Source organism: Balaenoptera borealis (genome assembly GCF_965194805.1).
Source record: "Balaenoptera borealis genome assembly, chromosome: 8".
NCBI lineage: Eukaryota > Metazoa > Chordata > Mammalia > Artiodactyla > Balaenopteridae > Balaenoptera > Balaenoptera borealis.
In genome coordinates, this window is record NC_138865.1 from 10670444 (window position 1) to 10694389 (window position 23946).

The 23946-nt window shown below is 38.4% G+C and overlaps 1 protein-coding gene across 1 annotated transcript in view; it reads right to left on the minus strand.

The window, feature by feature from the left end:
* The window catches only part of ELP3 (elongator acetyltransferase complex subunit 3), a 106735-nt gene that overhangs the window by 47945 nt on the left and 34844 nt on the right, over positions 1-23946 (minus strand). The window contains exons 8-10 of the mRNA XM_082402849.1: positions 14725-14886; positions 11817-11943; positions 3337-3530 (exon numbers count right to left, since the gene is read on the minus strand). Of these exons, the coding sequence (XP_082258975.1) occupies positions 3337-3530; positions 11817-11943; positions 14725-14886 (483 nt within the window). The remainder of the gene's footprint in view (positions 1-3336; positions 3531-11816; positions 11944-14724; positions 14887-23946) is intronic.

Consider the following 23946-nt stretch of genomic DNA (forward strand, 5'->3'; position numbering starts at 1 on the left):
GCCAGATTTTCTAAAGGCACAGAACAAAAAGACACACACGATTTTCCTTTACTATGATTTAAAACAAAAATAAACTATAATTATTAAAATCACCTGGATTAAACACCCTAAGAGGAGGCTTTTTCCTTTGCCAATGGCTTCTTTCCAGCAAGACATAACCAACTGCTTCCAAATTAATAGAGTGAGGGTACTTAACTGCACTTCTAAACCACTATCAGTTTTCTACATTTTCAAAATCGTTCTAAAAGTTTAAAACTGAAGCTAGACGAAACACTGCGATTCTCTTTTCCCAACTCAAAAGGTTTCTCAGCCCCTGAACACTGTCTAAACACTCAGCCTTCTCTTGTACACATCTGTATGTAAACCTTGAGTTACCCATTAACACTTTCCTTAGCACTTCTTTTTCAACATTTTACCATCGAGCCCTCGATACAAGTTTCTTTCTAGAAGTCTAGATATACCAAGTTCTAGCTATATCTGAATATAACTTTAAAAACATCAGTAAATGGAGCATAAAGTTTTTATGCAGAGATATGAAGCTGTTTTACCAGAACACAGCTACCAAATTGTTATTAAGTGTTAAGTGTACTATGTGAACAAGGACAGCTCTCCAGAGAGCTGCAATAGGGTCATGACAGGAGAACTGGGAACGGGGAGGTGTCTTTAATCAGCCTCATGTTCGTTATCCATAATATCATGCCTTTCTCCTCGTACACCATTTTGGTTGTATAATATACATATTCTTAATTCTTCCTGTCATGACCCCTTTACAATTTTCCTATAGAGATTATATTTGCTGCTCCTGTTTTCTCGAAATCCTTGTTTTTTCAGCTGGTGGTAAGCCAGGATAATGTCCCATAATGGTATTTCATAAAGCCTATAAAATTAAGCTTTTAATGTTATAGCAATGTCTTTGTTGCTTTTGACTCGCTGGTTACAGCAGTAAGAAATTTAAAGCTAAAAATGAATGGGGAGAATGCAAATTCTTCATCCGATTGCCCATGTGATCTATGCCTTGTTACTCTTGGTAGGAAAACTATGGTGTCTATGGCTGTGAAATTTCTATCTATTCTGTGTTATCTGTTGCCTTGCTCTGCTGCTGGGAAGTAGTGTCTTCACTGTTCTCTGGTTGCCCCAGTGAGTTAAATGCAAATGCTATTTTTCTTTTGTTGTTATTAGTATTACTTATTGCATCTTTGTTTCTATGGTATTAATTTTTTGAAACAATCTCAAAGTCACAGAAAAATTCCCAAGTGTGGTACAAATAACTATATTCCTGAAGTATAATATTTGAAAGTAAATTGGGAACAAGATGTCCCAATACCCCCAGAATACTCTTAGTATTTCCTACAACAAGGATATTCTCTTGCATAACAGTAATACAACCATCTAAATCAGGAAACTAACATTGGCACTTTACTATTATCTAATCCTAGACTCCATCCCAGGTTCCTGTGAGCCTCTGGTCACAGGATTTCCATCAGCTGATCAACATGACCTTGTTTTATGTGTATTTCTGTTTAAGGTGTCTCTCTCTCTCTCTCAATAAATAGACAGATGATTCATTAACATGAAGCTCATGGCTCACAGCTCATGTCTGAATGAAGCTAATCTAACACATGCCTTTTCTCCGTAAGGCACAGCATAGCCTTTCTGCACTCAGGAACACTACACAACACTTCAGTACTATGCTTAGAGGCCATTTTAAACAGTGAAATCACCAACAAACAGCACAAAACGGCAAAAATCATGGCCATTAAACAGACTGTGAAAAGGACATGTGCACACACCATTATATTTGTTATCGTTTGTTACATTTACAATTATTTCTATCTCTACCAATATGTTGAAAACCACAAGTTCACACCAGTATCTCCTATTCCCAAACACCATGGGGTACATTCTAATTTCCTCCTTTTTCATATTTGTCATTCCCTTTTCAGATAACAGAAAACCCAGCTCCCATTATCCTTAATATTATCTACTTATTAGATCCACCGCCTGCAAGTTACTGACCCTTTGCTGCTGTCCCCGTCTCCACACCCCTCAGACACATCCTCCTTGCCCTGCTGAGCTCTGACATCTGGTGCCAGGTCAGCCCTCAGTGAGAACGCCTTCCTCACACATCTGGGCTGCAGCAGCCTGAACCACACCACCACCTCCTCCCCAAGAACACCCTTCTCCCCGTGCTCTGGGCCCTGCGGCTCCCTATGTCCCTCGTGTGGATGCCTGCGTTGCTCAGTACCTCCTAATGTCTTTTGGACTGAATTGTTCCAGAAAGGTGGAAGAGAAGAGGAAGGATAATGCAAATGATTTTGATGGCTGATTTTCTAGTCACTATCTCCTTAGTATTTTTACCTGTATTTTAAAAAATAGAGATCATTAAGCAATTTAGGTCCTTAAGTTGGGCCAATAATTTTAAAAATTTGAGAAATAAATACACTGTGCCAGAAATGTGGTGTAAATATCCTTTGACCTTTAAGGAAATCCATTATTTTATATCCTTGATAATTTTCCTTTAGTTGATAGTCCTGCTTTATGTGATTAGTAGCACAGTCTTTGTGCTCAGTGGAATACTAGTCACAGCAGCTGACTGGACATGCATTTATCGATCCCCATTTGGCCTTATACTGGTAATACTGGAATCCAGGCAGTTTTCGGCAGGGTGGTGGAAATGTGCCTTAACGACCAGGAAGTACAGGAATGGCTTTGTCAGGATTGTAGGTAAATAGGTAACTTTATGGCTTCTAAATTTTTTTTCAGTGTTATGTTTCTATTTTTTTTTTTTAAAAAAAGACCACAATTGTAAATGAGATCTCAGTTTCTCCTAGAAAAGTAGTTAAGATGCTTTCCTTCACACTATCAGGAATATGTCACTCTTTCTCCACATTTACATTAATGTCAGTAAAGAATGCTTGTTGCTACTCTTTCTTTTCTCTTCAGAGGCTCTAGAACAGGGATAACAGACACATGGCTCCACGTCCGCCTCCCACACTCACTAGAGTATCTAGGTTGGAGCAGATCTGAAAAAGGAAACGCTGATGTAGATCACAAGCTCCTGGAACCAAACACCATGCCCACTTCCCATCATCCTCCATCTCCTGGCTCGTGAATGGAGAGATGAACACGTGAATAAACGTGATACTGGCAAAGAGGTTTGGATGTGCTGTCCTATCATTTCCATCCTCTCTATCTACAGACAGCATTCTAGGTGTCCCATTTTTAATTTAAAAAAATTCAAACCCATCAATTTGCAGTGAGACTCTTCTCATTAGAAACTGTTTACAGATAAGACTCGTCGCTGATGATTTCTGGCATAAAAGATGAACACATTACCTCTGCACTCGGTACACTCGAGTCCACGGAGGCACGAGGGCAAGGATCCGGGCCACCAATTCAATCAGGTCACTGGGAGAGTAACTCTTGTATCTTCCCGATTTCCACAGCTCATAAAGCCCAGTTCCACGAATCACGAGGGTAGGGTAGAGTTTCAAACCATCAGGACGAAAAGCAGGGTTCTCAAAAAACTCCTGTGAATAGAGAAAATGACTTCTCCATTAGTTAAATGGAGATTACCCATAGTGAAGTTTCAATCTGGGGCTGGCTTCTCTCACATACCTACATGGTCCTTAGACTGACTTTCCTTCCCATCAAGTGAGGGAAGGTAGACAGAACAGAAATTCATTGTTTTTACAGCCTCAGTGGAGCAAAACATGTGTGTGCTGGGTGACCAAGCCTTTGCCAACCAACACAACCCCGGTCCACTGCTGTGGTGTCATCGCATGCCACCCTCCCCACCTTGCTTTTCTGTCTTTGCAAAGGCAATTTCCTCTGCCTGGAAATTTCATCAGTTTTCCTTCATCTAGCTAATCTTCAGGTCTTAGCTTGAATGCCAGTTCTTCAGAGAGGTCTTCCTGACCTTCAAATACAAGTTGCTTCACTTAAAAATGTTTTTTGGAATTCTGTACTCTTGCCTTCTTAGCAGCATCGTACTGACAATTCATCTGATGCCTGCCTTCGCCTCCAGATTGTATCCTCCTTTAATAATGGAATATATTTAATTGTTTAAACTTTTAAAAGTTGTGACATAGATCATCATCTGGGCTGAAAAACCTAAACTGTCTACTATATGGCCCTTTGCAGAAAAAGTATGCCGACCCCTGGATATGACTATTTTGTCCTCAGGCCAACTGGCACCATTCCTAACCCGGGATACACACAGTCCATTTGTTATCTGGACACTGAGGGATACATCTAATTCATCTATTTTGACATAGTAATTTCCTGCACTGTATCATCCCAGCTGGCTGCCTTATTTCTTTACTTGGGATGTAGAAAGGAGACATCAGGCATTCTCCTTTCTATGACTTTGCACTGCTAATTTGCTCTTATCTTGATTTCACTTGACACGTGATAGAGGAATGAAGGTGGACTCATACAGCTCCCTCTCACCCCGACCCTGGCGTTAGTATTTAAACGGCCAGCAGTACTGTATCTTGTGAATTGTGAAAATGCTTTTTTATCTTGTGCTGTTATTCTTACAGAGCTTTCCATTGTTTAACTTGGTTTTCAAAGAAATATATGACTATAGAGTTTTCGACCTCTCTCATTGATTTCTGTCACAGTCTTAAATGCTATAATCTTTGTGCACCACTTGCTCTTAGGGATATTCTTCTGTAATTGCATGTAATTTTCCCTGTAACATTTATATATTAAAGATTCATGAGGTCTTTAATATTCTATAGCCATCCACAAAGAGTATGTATGCAAGTCACTTTCTACCTAGTCTGCATCTATATTAGAACACAGGATTTCAGTAAAGTACTTCTGGTTACTCGTGTAATAAATTTAGGGGACATATGGGCTGATATAATCCTTTCATAAGAATGATGATAGATGGAATTGGTGCTGGACTTCCGGTTAAATGTGGAGAATTAAAATATGTGTTTCTTTCCTTTCCTTCCAAAATCACACTGAAATAACAGGAAATAATTTTTTAAAAAGCATAAATCCAGAAGAACAAAGACAACATCAGAGGAGACAGGAGGGGGAATAAGTGATGGCAATAAATTTTTGGAAGACAGAAAACGGATGGAAGATTGGTAAATGACTTTGCAAATGAGGAAAACTGTAAACAAACTATCTGCAAAGGGGGATACGGATGAAAGGGCAGCTCAGTCACACCAGAGTCCCAGGAACGAGCATGGAACAGAAATAGCAGGAATGACAGTTCTTCAGAATATAGTTCTGATTCAGACGACGTGAGTATTATATCAACAAAAAGACAAAAAACCTTAGTGATTGATTCTGATACGGAAAGTGAAAATGAAACTCACGATGCTGGAGAATACTCCTTTGCTTCTACAGAAGAGTGGATTGAAGACAACATTTCATGAAAATTAGAAGACTTTACAGGTGTGTCAGGTGTAACTATTGAATGTAATAACCCACAAAGTGTTAGTGCAATAACAGAATTAATTTTGATCAGCCGAAATAAAAATTGCCGGCCACAGGCATTAATTTCTGCAAAAATCCCCCGGTCAATAATGAGTTTAAAAAAAAAAAAAAAAAAAAAAAAAAAAAGGAGGGAAAATAATTTCACAGAATTCTGTAAGTGTGAAGGTATTAGAATAGAGACATTTTGGGGCATGTAAAAGGCTTACTTCCCATGATGAATCCTTTCTTAGAAAGCTGCTGGAGAATGTGTTTTAGTAAAGTCAAGGAATAAACCAATAAAAAGGATTAACTTGGTTTCCAAAAAACAAAGGATCCGATCTTACAGAGAGGAGAAGAGGAGCCCTAAGGAAGACCCCTGGGAACTAGGCACAGAGAACTGTCAGTCCAGTTTGCAGCTGGAAGGTTAGACCTCCGGGAGTTATGTCTCCAGCCTAAAAAAGGAACTTAGAGAGGGGCTTTAACACTCAATGGGCACACTTGAAGGTTACAGATACTCAGAGAACTAACAAGCAAATAAATAAGACAATTTTACTGTTAACTCTAGGAAAAACAAAAAGGTATTTAAGAAAAGAAAGTAAGTATAGTATATTACTTGGCTCCATGGAAATAATAATAATTTATGTAAAAACTGTAATGAAAACATTTACTCATATAACTAAAATAGTGGCCTAATAATATTGGGAGAATGGGAGTTCAAAGAATTAACTCTTTAACTATTGTATTGATAACAGTAAGACAAGAGGATCTCTCTACCGATAGTCAGGAAACAGGAATCCAAGCATAGAAGAAGGAAACACGGTGGTAAATACTGGGACACCCCCGCCTCCCGTGGCCTGGCCTGGCTACAACAGTTGAAAGTGGCGGAGGCCTACTGTGTTTTGATACGACCCCTTTAGGACTTACTGGATTTTCAAACACTAGTTAATAATAATTTTATTAATTAATACCTTTTATACTCTAAAGATAAAAATTAATTTAATCAACATCATTCTGGCGGCAATGTGGATGATGCATTAGGAGGGAACATGGCTGGTGGCCGTGGGACTTAGCTAAGAAGCTGTCTACCTGTGCGGTGAGCTGACAAAAGCATGAACTGAAGTTGGGGCAGTGGGGATGAAGAGGAGGCGACAGCTCTGAAAGATATTCAGAGGGAGTAACACGCAGGACCTCCTGTTAGATTAGGCCCGCGGTAGAGGGAGCAGCAGTGATGTACTGAGCACTCGCTGTGTGCCAGGCATTCTTCTAAGCATGCTGCATGCACTACCTCTGCCCACCTTCACAACAGCCTCATTCAGAGGTGAGGAAACTGAGGAACAAAGCAGTCCGACTGCTACCAAGTGGCGGGTGGGGCCAGGATTCAAACTAGGCCCAGTCTGGCTCCACATATTCTCTCTTTCCTTCTGAATGACTGAATGTCTAGCTTGGGAGGGTATGTGGATGATGGAACACCAATATCACAGGAAACAGAAGACGAGGAGACCACTGGGGGAATGAAGTATGTCCATATTGGACACGTTAAGTCCGAAGTACACGTAAGACATCTGGTGCTAGTTGAAGAGTATTCAGCAATTGGACTTAAGAGCTAAGGCTTAAGGCTGGAGAGAAAATGAGATTCACTGAAGTGTAAGTGGTGAAGTTAGAACAACAGAAGAAAGACAAGCATATAGACGAGAGCAAAAGACAGAAGCCACATTTAAGTGGTGGGAAGAAAAAGAAGATCTAGCGGAAAAGAAATAGTCCTAGAGGTTAAAAAGGGAACCAGGGGACAGCAGAGTCACAAAAGCCAGGGAGGTGAGAATTTAAAACTGGAGAGAGTCTTTAACAATAACAGATGCTAAAATTGGATAAAATGTCAGCCGAGAAGTATCCTTTGGATTTGGAGATTAGCAAGTACTTTACAATGTTTGAGAGAATAGTTTCAGAGAGAGAGAGAGAGAGAGAGAGAGAGAGAGAGAGAGAGAGAGAGAGAGAGTGTGTGTGTGTGTGTGTGTGTGTGTGTGTGTGTGTGTGTGTGTGTGTGTGTGTGTGTGTGTGTTGGTGGGCAGCGGGGAGTGAGTAGAAGCCAAGCTGCAGTGGATTTGGAGGAAGCAGGGACACTGAAGCGTTTGTAAATGACATGGGGGCACTCAAGGGAAAGGAAGGCAGGGTACTGCTGTTTTTCATTGTAGGCCTTACAGTACAATTTGACTTTTAAAATTTTGCATGTATTCCTTTGATACAAATAAAAAATAACTGAAAACGGAAGTTTTGTTTCTGTAAGATCCAACCCGACCAGGATTTCAACATCATTCAGGTCATGCATAGTCATTCATCGTAAAACAGACTTTCCTTGGCCTAAGAAAGGAAACACAGAAAGGTGCAATAGAAAGGGTGCCTTCCTAAGAGCCTGCTTCTACCTGAGACTCACATTGGCCTTTAACAGTTACTTAACCGCGTCAGGTCTTGTTTCCTTATCTGAGGAGGCTGGAACAGGTGGTCTTTTCTGATATAATTCTACACTACCTGTATTCTATGACATTACCTTAAGTATCGAGCCTTTACATTAAGAAAGCCAAGCAAATGAAGAAGTAACAACAACAAACACCTCTAACCATACCTGCCAAACTGTAACTTGATCACACTGGCTTTTGGGAAAAACAGCTCAGTGGGGAAAAAAAAGAGCTTCTGAGTGTCCAAAGGGTGGGCAAACATTAATGGACTTTGAAAGATTTCGCATTACTGACAAGAGGTTCTGGAGATAAATTTTTCCTCAAGAGGAACTGACACTCTCTAAGCATTTTCAGCAACCTGAGTTTAGACATCCAGGAGCAGTCTAATTTTAAAAGAATAAAATACAAAAACAGCTAAAGGTTATTTTGAGTAGTAAATGATATAAACATTTTGGAGACCTGAGGACAGATGGAAAGGGTGACGTTAATGCTCGGAAGATAAATTCCTAAGATGTTAAACATTCTCCATCACAACCAGGACTTTCAGCTTTATAAGAAAAAAGAAAACTTCATTTCAAAAATAAATCTTAGTTACTGAAAAATATAAGCAAATGCTATTTATCACAAACAGCTATGAGCTCTGTACCTACCACTAGATAAGAATGTGAATTTGCAATGAACAGACGCAAATGACCAGTTTCGCTCTTAGCGACCCGGAACTGACCTAAGCAACAAGGTGTGAGAGCAAAGCAAATTTAAAACTAACACATGCAGGCACATAGCTGGGATCCATGCCAGGCAAGGCTATCTTGTCCTCTACAGATATAACATTTTTTAGACTTCTACAATTATACAAGTAGACCCTTTACTTAGCAACCCTTCCTATGGATAAAACACATTAAGGGAACTGTATCTGTGGGTTGCTAATAATGTGACAATAAAATAAAGTAGGGAAAAAAGAAATTTTTAAAGTGTAAAATATACTGCCTACTAATTCAGGAAAAGTTGTGAATTCCAAATAGGCCCAAACAAGATTTCTTAAGCAAAAACTAGTTTAAAAAAATTTTAGTAAACCTTTTATTGAAATATATCTTAGTATAAAAAAGTACACAAATCGTAAGTGTACACCTTGATAGATTTTTACAAATCATGTAGCCAGCACCTAGACACTCAAATCAAGAAAAGGCACATTATCCAAACCTCAGAAGCCTACCACATGCCTGTTTCCAGCTACAATTCCACCCAAAGCTTCTGAACCTCACATTAATAGGATTGTATGTTAGGTAGTCTTTTGGATCTGGTTTCCTTTGCTCAATATTATGCTGAATAGAATCAGCCACGTTGTTGCATGAAGTCATAATTAATTTACTCGTATTGTTTTATGTATTTCATTGTTTGACTACACCACAACTTACAATATTTATGTATTTGACTTTAATGGACACTTGGGTTGTTTCCAATATGATGATACTACACTCAGTAATTTGTGACTGTGTCTTGGTAAATATGTGTGCATTTCTGCTGGGTAAACGTGAAGGAGTAGAATTGCTGGGTCATGGAGTATGCCTACGTTCACTTTTAGTAGATACTGTCAAACAGTTTTCTAATATGATGTACTATATTCCCACTGGCAATAAATGAGAGTTCCAGTTGCTCCATACTCTTACCAACACTTGATATTGTCTTTTTTCATTTTAGCTATTCTTAGCTATTCTGATGAGTATACAGTAGCCATGCATTGTAGTTTTAAATTTCATTTCTTTGAAGATAAATGACTGAGAACTTTTAAATAGTTTTACTGAATATTTGAATATCCTATCTGTGAAGTGTTTGTTCAAGTTTTGTTTTTTTTTCCCATTCTCCTATTAGGTGGTCTGTCTTTTTTTTAATCGATTTGTAAAAATATTTAAGACAATCTATAGATTAATTTTTCAGAGAATTTTTCTCTAGAGAGAAATCAGATTTCTCATTTTAGCTCTATTTTGTTACTCATTTGCTGGGATGCAGTTAGAAAAGGCATATGGTCTGCTCATATTCCCTGTAGGTTTCTTTGAAAAGATTATAAACAAGCAGATAAATCCATTTACATGAAGGGCTGTCTCTGCAATATTATTTCTGAACTATTCTTTATTTTGAAGACACGAAGAAAATGAATTGTAAGACTCAGCTATTTGCTATTACTTGACATATTTTTTCCAAGGGCACTTAAAGTTATGAATGCTGGCTATACCACTGGCCCACCTAGGAGCTGTGCTAAAGAAAAGTGTGTTTCAGGTGCCTTTTAGGCTTGAAGTCTGAGTACCTGGCTAGTACTACTGAGGGGAAGATATTAGACTCAAAATCTATTACATAGTCAATATGGGGGAATTAATAACATCTGTGAATTAATGCTGTCTTATAAAATAGGCCTTTAGTTGTAATTCATTGGCTTAGAAATAATAAAAATAAACTTTTTAAAAGGAAAGAATTATTAACTTCACAAATAAGGCATGATGAATTCTATTGTTCTAATAAACAAAGCAAAATAAAAGTATTTTTGTGGATGAAATAACTTGATAAATATTTTCATTCTCTTCTCTAAAAGGATATCCTTAAGCCACCTTCCCTATTTGAGACTCTGAAGGAAAAAAGAGTTTTGAGCAATCTCATTTCCCAAGACAAAGCTAACATGAATCAAGCTAACATGTGATAGAGTAAAAACAAACAAACAAACAAACAAACGAACCCCCAAGTTAGGTATTAAAATTCAAAGAACAGAAAGGCTAGAAGAAAACAGAATATTTTCTTTCACTGTTTAATGAAATGCTATACGAGAAAGGCAGTTCTAAGCTTAGAAGTATCTTAAGAAATCATCACTAAGAAAATAAGTAAGTAAATAAGATAGATTTGACAACAGAAACAAAAGGTCAAGGATAGGTTGGGGAAAATATTTTTAACAAATATAAAAAACAATCCATAATATGTCATTACCTAGAAAGTTCATATAATTAATATTAAAAATATTCATATCTAATAGAGTAATTGGTCAGAGGACAAAAACACACAATTCCAAAAAGATGAAAGAATTATACTTATTAAATACAAACCTGAAAAATGCATTACTTATAATTACAAAATACAAGTTGAAACGGCACTTTTATCCATCAAATTAATGAAGATAAAATATTGTATGTATGTGTGTGTGTGTGTGTGTGTGTGTGTGTGTATGTATGTAGAAAATACATAAATAGGAGAGAATTATTTTGGGAAAAAGATAACCCTGCTGAAATGAGTGTAAGTTGTTACAACCCTGGGAAAAGCAACTAAGTAATTTGGTGAGATTCTTAAACTATTTATACCTTTACCTGATAATTCTACTCCAGGGAATTTGTCCTAAAGAAATAACCCTAAATACTATAAAAAATTACAGGCGTAAAATTGTTGATGTGCAGTCTATTTACAAATATCTATTTGATATTTTGATATTATCAAAAACTGATAATATCTTCAATTAAAAAACTGGAAGTGGTTAAGCAAAGTATGGCATATTTGTTCAATGGAAATTAAGTGGATATTTAAATATGTTAACCTTTTAACAGAGACCAGGCTATAACAGGAATAAATGCTTGCTATAATGTTAAGTGAAAAAGCTATTAAAATAATTACCTATCATATACGTAAGTGTAAGTATGTCTTTGTGTATCTATGTATCACCCACCTCATCCCCTAAAAAATCCTAAGTATAAAAAAACCCTGGGAGTATATTGACATGTTAGGGTTTTATTTGGTGTCGGGGCTGTGAGTGACTCCTCTTTCTCCACTGTGTCATAATGAGGATGTCTTGCTTTAATAATGGGAAAAAAATCAACAGTAAATAATCAGAAAGAGCAGAGAGGGTAGAAGCAGCATGCAGAGGCATTCTCAAGTAGCTTGGTTTAAGGTAATACTTACTGTAAACTGTTCAATGTCTCTCTCTAGTCCCACATTTGGCAGATCGGGCATCATATGAGCCACAACTTTGAAACCAGAATCTTTGGCCAGGTGAAAGGACTCACATACCGCCTTCACAGTGTGGCCCCTGAGGAAGAAAATTCACTACCTGTTACACAAATAAATGGGCAACAAGGTGTGTACAAGGAATAGAGGGAAAACAATCTCCAAGACAGGTAACAGTAGCTCTATAGTGAAGAATATGGTTGGGGAAAAAGAAATCGTAGAAAGTCATTTTTACATCTCCACCTCTGGGAAGGCCTGGAAAAAAATAATTTTACTTCTGAGATATTTCTCAGAAATTCCCTTATGCACTTACTCTGACAGTAAGTTCTGACAGTAAGTGACTGAGGTCACAGGAGTTAATATACACTAAAATTATTTGATTTAGCATCATCGGCCAAAATAAGCTTGCTAATGTAAATATCTAGGTTAAAAACAAGAATAATGAGCTCAAAACCATGCAGGAGCAGCATCTTGTTATGCTCTTTCCTTTAAAAATCTTTTAACAAATAATTTCATTTGGAGAAAGAAAGGGAGGGAGGGAGAGAGGGGGAGGGGGGAAGAGAGAGAGAGAGACAGAGAGAGAGGGAGAGAGAGAGATACATCTATATACAAAGTAGATTTCACTCTGGTGGGTTGGAGGGCCCTAAAAAAAAGGTAAGAAGAGAGAATGATTTAGTGACAAGTCAGAATCATTTGGGGCCAGCTGTATAAATCATTTTAACATTCTAGTGCCACATTCAAGTAAGAAGCAAGCCCTAATAATAGTTTGGGGCTACTAAAGACCGAAGCCCTGTATCAATCCTTTCACCACCTAGCCATTCCCATTCACCACCAAAAAATCCTACAAACCATGGACTCCTTCCCACTCTGTGAAGGTTCCCATCCATTTCCATGGCTTCCATCTCTAATCTCTTTTTGTTAATGACTTCTCAATCTATATGACTGGGCCAGGCCTCTCTTCTGACACCATGCCCAAATATCCAATACTCTAATGCTGCACTGTACAATATTAGAGTCATGAGGCACACGTGGTTATTCAAGTTTATCTTTAAATTAATTCAGATGAAAAATTCAATCCCTCGGTTGTGCTATCACAGTGGACAGTGCGGGTACAGAACATTTCAGTCACTGCAGAATGTTCTCCTGGACAGCCCCGCTCTAAAGCAAACCTTCAACCGGTTGTCCCACAAGTATCTAAAACTTAGTTTATCCAAAATGAAACTCATCTTCCCTCCAAGCCTCTCTATTTCCCATTCTCTCTTACCCTCATTCCCACTCAGTCATCAAACACTGCTTTTCAGGACATCATTTCCTGCTTAAATTACCGCAGCAGCCTCTGAACTCACCTTCCTTCTAGCTTGGTCTTCTTAGTCCACCCTCACACTGTGATCCCCAGGACTTCCCTGGTGGTCCAGTGGTAAAGAATCCGCCTTCCAATGCAGGGGACGCGGGTGCAATCCCTGGTCAGGGAACTGAGATCCCACATGCCGCACGGCAGCTGGGCCCGTGCGCCTCAACTAGAGCCCGCATGCCTCAAACTACAGAGCCCGTGCACCTTGGAGCCCGCGCCACAACTAGAGAAGAGAAAACCTGCACGCCACAAATAGAGAGGAGCCCGCACACCACAACGAGGAGCCCGCATGCTGCAACTGAGACCCGACGCAGTCAAAAATAAATAAATAAAATAAAATAAAATGCAGATATGCCTTGATCACAAGTTAGCTTGCAGCCTGGCCTTGAATTAAAGCCCAAACTTGCTGGGCTGACTTCTAAGGTGCCCCATGATCTGGCCAACCTGCTGACCCTTTCAGCCTCACCTCTTACCACGCTCCTACCTCACGCTCCACACTCCCACCAAATGAAACCACTCCAATTTCCCGAAATGTGCCGTGTGCTCCTACCCTCAGGAGCTTGCTCGTACTCTCCTTTCTGCCTGAAAAAATCTTCCTCTTCCCCACCTGACTAACTCAGACTCTTCCAGAGACTCTTTCCACCCACAAGGTACCTCTCTGGCATAGCCCTGGTTACTGCAGCAGCCCTATCAGCATTCCCGGTTCAAGCCTTCCCCGACAAGACCACATCCTATGCAGGCTGATCTTTCTCACGCTTGATATCCATCTGACTCTTCCTGTGTGCAAAATATTTAATAGACCTCTATTACCTACAGGGAAGCATCCGCCCTCGTTAGCCTGGCACTTTTCCTGGTTGTTGCTAAGATACTGACCCATGTGTTTCCCTAGTTTCCCTTGACTTCCTTCTCCGAGCACAACCCTCCACCATGTCTATCCAAATCCTATTAAAGTGAAGTAGCCTTTAAGATCCAGCTCAACACACACTTACTCCCTGAAGCCTGCCTTTATTTCTGGAGGGAAGAGAACTTCATATGGCTCTATCAACCCTTATTTCTTTCCTTCCTTAGACTCCCAAATTTCTCAAAGTTTATACCCATCACCTCACCAGCCTTTCTTTCTCTACCCTACCAACTGGCATTTGCTTCACCAAAACTAATCTCTTAACTCTCACACTAGTTTCCTTCTTGTTCAAACCCTTTTCTTTGTTCCTATTCTCCTTGGCCTTCTCTCATGCTTTGAACTACTAACCCTGAGCCCTGCCCTCTGCTTTCCACATGGGAAAGGCTATTTATCACAAGAACTGGAAGAGAGACGAGCATATTTATAGACTACTGGAAAAAAGCCAGTAAAGAGAGACTGAAAATCAAGGAGGGAGGAGATGGAACTAAGAGCACAGACAGAAGAACGAATACGAGGAATACCTAGACCTCTCCCTGTCAGATGGGTAGTAACACAGATCCAGTCGGTGGGGGAAAAGGAAGTCTTGTGCAAGATCATCTGCACCGTCTTACCGGTTGGTATCTCTGGCCACATCCTCATAGACACTCTGCACCCCGATCTCCAGCCTTGTGCAGCCATAGGTCAACATATCACTTAAATGCCGCTTCATGCAATAATCTGGTCTGGTCTCAATAGTAATTCCGATGCACTTTGTGAGGCTTCTCTCAGAATATCTGTAGAGTAAAATCGAAAAGTAAACAACTTGCCAAAGCTTTAGGACATTTGTTCTCATTTAAAGGATGTCTTCTTCTTGTCCTCCCGGCTCTAACCCAGTGGTTAAGAGCGTGGGCTCGGACTTCCCTGGTTGCGCAGTGGTTAAGAATCTGCCTGCCAATGCAGGAGACACGGGTTCGAACCCTGGTCCGGGAAGATCCCACATGCCGCGGAGCAACTAAGCCCGTGCGCCTCAACTACTGAGCCTGCGCTCTAGAGCCCACGAGCCACAACTACTGAAGCCCATGTACCTAGAGCCCGTGCTCCGCAACAAGAGAAGCCACTGCAATAAGAAGCCCGCACACCGCAACGAAGAGTAGCCCCCGCTCACAGCAACTAGAAAAAGCCCACACGCAGCAACGAAGACCCAATTCAGCCAAAAATAAATAAGTAAAATAAATAAATTTTAAAAAATAGTTAAAAAAAAAAAAAAGAGCGTGGGCTCTGGAGCCAGACTGTCTGAGTTCAAATCCTAACTATGCAAACAGGAAAGTTACTAACCTTCCTGTGCTTCGGTTTCATTATATGCAAAATGAGGATAAGAGTCGCTATACCTCATGGGACTGACGTGACTGAGCCGCCACAAAGCAATGTGATCATCACCATTATCGTTATTATTCTCCTGCAGTGTGCTGCAACCATAATCTCCTTGAAAGCAGGGATTTCAACTGTGAAAACCCTAATTTTCAATTCCTAGCAACGATTTTTCATGGAAGTGAAAACCATCTGCATTATTTATTTTCCACTCCATATTTTAGAGTTATGGTAAATAAAAGAAAACAAACGAGGGGGGAGGGGAGGGTATGCATAATGATCATAGGAATAATTCAGATGAAATGTCTTCTATACCCACAAGTCTTTTTGTCAAACCTATTAATCCTAGCAACAACTTACAAAATTAGGAATCATTTTTCTCCTTCACTAAAACCAGATATCAGAGTAGTGAGTACCACTTTAAATTTATTTATTTATTTATTTAATTTATTTTGGCTGCGTTGGGTCTTTGTTGCTGCGTGCGGGCTTCCTCTAGTTGTGGCGAGCGGGGGCTGCTCTTCGTTGCAGTGTGCGGGCTTCTCATTGCGGTGGCTTCTCGTTGTGGAGCATGGGCTCCTGATGCATGGGCCTCAGTAGTTGTGGCTCGCGGGCTCTAGAGCGCAGGCTCAGTAGTTGTGGCACACGGGCTTAGCTGCTCCGCGGCATGTGGGATCTTCCCAGACCAGGGCTCAAACCCATGTCCCCTGCATTGGCAGGCAGATTCTCAACCACTGCGCCACCAGGGAAGCCCATGAGTACCACTTTAGATTCAAGCTAGAACCTAGAAGAGGAAAATGACTTGCTAAGTGGTCTGCTGATGCGATGGAATAGGAACCATTACCTACAGAGGCCACTGCGGCCAAGCACGGCACTATATACTCCACATGCACTGAATGTTCCCGTTAGCTCTATGAAGTATGTCTTATTATCCCCATTTTACAGATAAAGAAACTGAAGTTCCTAAAGTGATTAAATACTTTGTCCAAGGGTACAGAGCTCATAAAATCCAAGTCAGGATTTGAAGGTAGGTCTGCCTGACTTCAAAACTCCTGCTCTGTGTTTCACTCTATCACATGGCTTGGACAATTCAGCATGCGACATCAGATCTGTCCTCTCTTCAACTTCTCCTAGAACGAAATAATTCTTCTCAGTGCACCCTTCTACAACTTTCTCAATTCTTCGGGCAGGGTGAGGGAAGCCTTTTTTTGCCACTTAATTTCCTTCTTTCCAAAGAAGTTCATAGCTTTTTTCTTGAAAAATAAAAATCATAAAATTTCCATAGTGTTGTAACTACTGTTCTCCTTTAAGTTCATTCATTCATAACTGTCAATAAAACTGACTTATCTAATTTAATAATAATTATTAAGAAGGTTACGAATCACTGAACTGAAGGACTGATTCTGAAGTCTTTCACTCTAGACGTTCAAAGTCTTTACACTATTACCCTATTCCTAAGGTTTTATATAGGATTACTAGAGGCAGCAAGAACTAAAGGGAAACAACTAGTTTATAGTTACTAAACGATAAATCATAAGACAAAAAAGGGCACAGATCTTATCAAATCTTGCTTCTGACAGCTAGCTTCTCTGAAACAATCAGATCAGAAAGTCTCACGCCTCTCAAATAGGTGGGTCCCAAGGCATGCAGAATACATGTAACTCACCTTCTTCGAATACCAATTATTGTGTTTGAAGAAAACCATTGTTTTAAAAAATTAAGGGACTTCCCTGGTGGTCCAGTGGTTAGGAATCTGCCTTCCAGTTCAGGGGACGTGGGTTTGATCCTTGGTTGGGGGAACTAAGATCCCACATGCCGCGGGGAAACTGAGCCCACGCGCCACAACTACTGAGCCTGCACGCTCTGGAGCCTGTGCCCCACAACTAGAGGGAAGCCTGTGCGCCACAACAAAAAAGATCCTGCGTGCCGCAACGAGGATCTTGCATACTGCAGCCAAGACCCGACACAGCCAAATAAAATAAATAAATAAATATTTTTAAAAAAAGTAAAAAAAAAAGAAAACACTAACGTATTATGGAGAAAGCATATTGCATGACAGCTGAAAAAAACCAAAAAGCAGAAAACTCTAAGTTTTGAGTATATTTAACAAAGTAAGTGAGAACATTTTACAGTCAGGCATTCCAAAATTGTATCATAAAACCTCTCCATTCACTGATATTTTTATAAAACCCACAGTATTTTCTCGGACTTCCCTGGTGGTCCAGTGGTTAAGACTCCATGTTCCCAATGCTGGGGGCATGGGTTCAACCCCTGGTCAGGGAACAAAGATCCTACGTGCTGCAAGGCACAGCCAATAAATAAATAAATAAGTACGTAAACACAAACAAACAAACAAAACAAAAAAACAACCCACGGTATTTCCTAAAAGGATGCCATTAAGTTATCAGCAAAGTTGGCAGCACAACAGTACCTTACATTACTAAAACTAGAGGACAGGCAACTGCACAGATGGGAATTCGTCTAGAGGAAAGAGAAATCCACTGGCTAATCTCTATTGCACAGATCATCAAAGGCCCAAGCAAGACTGATAGAGAAAGCTGCTGCGAGGATGATAAGGTCTCTTCATAAGTAGTTAGAATGTAGTACAGGACACAGAGGCAAACCTTATTCGCAAACAATAATTTAACTCCATTTCAAAAGTGTCTTTCCTCTTGGGGAAAATGTCATTACCTTTTGCAGGAGCAGAAATGGAGGAACAAAAAATAACTCAAGTTTTTAAAAGCCAATATTTTCTATTTACCACTATCTTTCTTTCAGAATTGTATTTTCATCTGAAAAGCAATTAAGCAGAAATTCCTATCAAATTTGAGCAAAAATAATGGAGTATTTTCTAAAGAACAGAATATAAGGTCATCTTATACAGTATAAGATCATTTTTTAAAGGATTTTTGTTAATGCTATATTTAGTTCTACATATCACTAATTCTTGCCTCTTCATTAAAGAGAGATGTAAAGGTATCAATATGATTGGTTTTTCAAAATATTGCAAATATGTTCATAAAGGCTGTCAACTAATCTAAGCAAAATATCTGAGCTGGCATTTAATGGCCTGCTATAACCCGCCACACTGTTTAGACAGCCATCCGACAGTGTGGCTCTCCTTTACTACCGAGTTCAACTACCATACAGTTGGGGAGCGGGGAAAGTCAGACTTGTTAAATTCTTGGGCGTTTACGAAATGTACCAAATTTTCCAACCCTGATCATGAGCTTCTAAGAGACAAAGCCAGGACTTGTACCCAGGTCTTCTGATTCCAATTCCACTTCTCTTTTTGTGGCATTATAGGGTCATTTTAAATAAGCCTAAACGTCACCACTGTGGGGCTATGCTGAATCCTACACGTTTCTGTATGCCATAGGACTGGCACCAACTATAAACGATGCTAATGTTCTCTGTGAAGCATAACTTAAGCCAATAACTTATGCTGACAGCATTTTTTTTTAACTGGGGGGTTGGGGCTGGGAGGGGGTGGGAGATGGGACAGTAACCTGGGAATATAAAAGCAAATAAAAACCAAACGCTACCCAGACTTCAAAACAAAGCTCAAATACATTTCTCCTGCCATGACATCTTCCCAGCGCCTCTCAGTAACTCCGCGCTCTCATTCCTGAAGTACCTTGCCCATACTCTGAATGGAGTTTGTCTTGTTATTTGTGGCTATGCCTGTCTATCCACCTAGACAGGAAGCTCCTGGAAGGCAGTAGGCTCATATACATTTACAGGTAAGGGCTTCAGCACTAAAAACTCTCCTTCAATATAAAAATTACAAATATGAAGAATGAGTAAATGAATGAGGCATAACCGAAGACATAGGAGGTCTCTCTCTCCTCCCATAGCAGTCTCTAGCTAATTCTACTGGTTACCTTTCCTCTTGCAAATAGTTAACCCTAAAAGTTGCTTAACACTAGGCCAGGTAATCTACAGAAAGTAAAGATACGGTAGTTCTCGTCCCAGAGATGCTCAACAGTCTAGCTGCAGGGATAAGACACACAGCTAAAGCCAAGAACTACTTAAGAACAAAGAGTCAGAAGTGGCAGATATATAACTGGATAGATACGATTTCTTGGAAAGCATGCTTCTATTTCTGGAAGGAAGAAAGTGACCTATAAAAGTGACATCTGTTATTACTTACTGTCCCTTCACACTAAGGTCCCAACCAGGGGGACACTGAAGAAAGACGATGTGAAGGTCTCTTTGTTATCTTCTGTAAACGGTCTCTGATTCACTCCAAGAAGGCTGTGGCATCAAAGAACACTTCTGATTACTATTAATCTCCTGAAGTCCTCTCTAAAACCTCTGTCATTAATTAAGTTGGATGTGTCTTGCTTTAGATTTCCTGTGTGAAATCTCACTAGAGGTCTAAGCCCAAATTTCTGAGAGTTTTATGGACCCTTTCCTACATGGACATCCCTCTATCTCAAACTCAACCTGCTCAAACCAAATCACAATGTAAATATTTGTAATATGTAGATGAAATATTGATTTTCATTAATCACAATGTACAAACTCTTTTGCATCTGCAGTCTCAAAATGAGTAAGGAGAATTTATAAACTTCTTTGGACAGCCAAAGATTTTTTTGACTTGCCAAATAACATCTGGGGTGATTGGTGTAATTCCTCAGTAGTACCACAGAACACATGCTTTTTTTGGGCGGGGGGGCAGGGTGGTGCGGGGGCTATAATCATATCTGGAAAATATTTCAAAAAAATTTTATGTTCTGTATAATGCTGTGCTAGCGATATTCCAAACTTAAGAATGACTGAGTTGAATGTTTGAGAATTTAAAAATAACTATCTTTTTCCTTCTGAGATGGTGGTCAAGTTTGCTTCCTGAATATTGGCAGTTACGTCAAGAGGGTCTACAACATAAGGTTCTGCCTAACACAAACTAAGGAAACAGACAGGAACAGAAGTTCAATTTTTAAATGAGTACAACCTATGAAAAACTCACCCGGTAACATAGCTTAGAGAGTAATCAGGGACCTTTGGTCCCTTATCATGCTAGTTGACAAGGTTTAAGATATATGAAAAACAACCCTTAACAGTTTCGGTTTTGATTCTTTCAGTAGCCGACAAGAATGCTACCATTTTATACTCCTAATCAGACAGCTGAAGAGCCAACAGCAATGTACTATTAATAGAAAAAAAAATCATGGTTATTACACATTCTTTTAATAGTCTATTCACATTCAAATTTAAGGGCTATATACATAAATGCATTATAGAAAAGTTGTCATTGTCCGAAAGTGACTGCTAGATGAAAAATAACCTTCAAGCACATCTTTTAGATAAAAATTCCCATTCCAATAGAAATCTTCAAAGCATACGACGTCACAGAAAGAAGTAACTTTAGAAATAATATAGTCTGCCTCCTCATTAATAATGTAAGATAACAAAAGAAATAAGTCTGGAACCTAATTCTTAATGCACAGTTCTTCCCACTGCACTCATTTAACAATGTTTTTTAAGTACAGTAAGTCCCCTACATACAAACGAGTTCCATTCCGAGAGCACATTCATAAGTCCAATTTGTTCGTAAGTCCAACAAAATTAGCCTAGGTACCCAACTTTTACAGATAATGCCAGACACATGAACTAACTTACATGACTGGACATGCAAACGCATGTTCAAATCTTTGAAAATTCGCAACTTGAAGGTTCGTATGTAGGGGACTTACTATACCTTCTCTCCTCAAGGAATTGTGTTAGATATGACAGACTCTCTCTCTCAAGAATACATTCCCTATTAAAGGATATAGAAAAAATGTATTGCACAGAATTAGACAATAATGGTATTCAGTAAAACCATTACTCTTGGCTACAGAAAACCAAAGTGAGGGAGTGACTAAATTGGTAGATGCAAATATTAATGGTATCTAATGTTAACAGATTAAACATTCCAATTAAAAGGCAGACATTGTCAAAATGGATAAAAAAACAAGACCCAACTACTGTAGACTTCCATAAAACTGCCAACTAGACTGTTAAAAGAAACACAGTTTCAATACAGAGACACATATGGGTGGAAAGTAAATGGATGGAAAAAGATACTACATAGGGAAAACAGTAAGTATGTAAAAGCTGTAATGGCTAATTTAACATCAAAAAAAGGAAACTTCAAGACCAGAAATAAAGGACATTTCATAATGATAAAAAGGTAACTTCATATTGATAAAAAGTTCATACACCAGGAAAACATATCAATCATAAATGTGCATATCCCTCAAGCAGATCTTCAAAATAAATGAAGTAAAAACTAATATAACTAAAAGGAGAAATAGATAATTCTTCAATCACAGTTGGATATTTTAATCTCTCTTTCTCTCTTTGCAACTGATAGAACTACACAGAAAAAAAACAAAACAAACCAACCCCAAGACAAGGACCAACTGAACAACACTATCTACCACTTTGACTGAATTGATATTTATAGAACATTACATCCAACAACTGCAGAATACACATTCTATCAAATATACATAGTTTGTTCACCAAGATGGACCATATATGCTGAGCCACAAAATAAGCCTCAATAAAAAAACTTTAAGAAATTGAAATTGTATAGAATAGACCCTCTCTGACCAATATGGAATTAAATTAGAAATCAATGACATTAAGAAATCAAGAAAAACTCCAAGTTTTGGGAAATTTAGAAATTAAACAATCCATTTGTATATAATCCATGGGTCAAAATACAAACAATTTTAGGAAACATTTTGAAGTGAATAATAATTAAAATACAACATATTAAAATTTGTGGGATTCAGCCAAAGCAGTGCTTAGGGGAAAACTTTAAAGCTTTAAATACTTACATTAGAAAAGAAGAAAGGTCTATAGTGATAAGTTTCTATACCTTACTTAAGCATAGAAAGAGTAAAGGAAATCCAAAGCAAGTAGAAGATGATAATAAAAATAAAAGCAGAAATATATTAAGTAGAGGACATAAACAAAACCAAAGGTTAGTTCTTTACAAAGAACAACAAAATTGATAAACCTTAACTAGACTAATAAAGAAAAAAAAGAGAGAACAGAGGTAATCAATATCAGGATTGAAGGAGGGATGGATCACTAACATCCTACAGGCATTAAAAACAAAATAAGGGAACATTATGAACAACTTAATACCAAAAAGTCTGACAATTTGGATAAATCAAATTCCTTGGAAAATATAATTTACCAAAACGGACACAGAAGAAACAGAAAATTTGAATATCCCTTTATCTATTAAAGGAATTGAATTAATCATCTAAGACCCTCCCATAAAGAAACTCCAGTCTTGGATAGTTTTACTGTTGAGTTCTAGCAAACACTTACAGAAGAAATAATATTCATCTTACATGAACTCTTTCAGAAAATAGAGGAGGAAACACTTCATAAGTTGTTTTATAGGGCCGGCATAACACTAAAACCAAAACCTGACAAGGAAGTTACATAAAAGGAAATCACAGACTGCCATCCCTCAAGAACAAAATCCTTTACAAAGTATTAGAAAGGTGAATCCAGTGATATATAAAAAGAAAAATACATTTTGACCAAATAGGGTTTATCTTAGGAATGCAAGGTTAGTTTAACATTAAAAGATCAATCAAAGTGATATATATTATCAGAATAAAGAAGGAAAATCATATGATCATTTAAATACAGACAAAGAAATCATTAGACAAATGAGTTAATGATAAAAAACTCTTAGCAAAATTCTTCAATCTGATAAAGGTATCTACAAAAAAAACTCACAAGTAACACTGTACTTAACACTGCAATATTAAATGTTTTCCCTGTATTATTGGGAATAAGACAGAGAGACTCACTCTCACCACTTCTATTTAACACTGTACAGAATGTCCTAGCTGTTGCAATAAGGCAAGAAAAAGAAAAGCATGCAAATCCAAAAGGAAAAATTAAAACTCATTGTATTTGCAGATTATACGATTGTTGTTGAAGAAAATCCCAGCAAATTTACAAAAACAACTTTTAGAACTAAGTAGTGAATTTATAGTAAGGTCATATGATATAAGGTTAATATACAAAAATCAACCATGTATCTAGATACTAGCTGCAAACAATTTGAAAATACAATTTTTAAAAATTTCATTTAATATAGCATCAACAAAATACTTTGAAATAAATTTAACAAAAAGCTTACAAAATATCCAAACTGAAGATTGCTAAGAGAAATTAGAAAACACTTAAGGAAACTAGGAGATAGACTATGTTCATAAACTGGAAAACAATATTGTTAAATGGTAATTTTCTCAAAATTGTCTTATAGTTTAAAAACAATCCCAATCCTATCACACTTTTTATTTTTATTTACTCATTTTTTTAAACATCTTTACTGGAATATAATTGTTTTACAATGCTGTGTTAGTTTCTGCTGTATAACAAAGTGAATCAGTTATATGTATACTTACATCCCCATATCCCCTCCCTCTTGCGCCTCCCTCCCACTCCCCCATTCCACCCTGCTA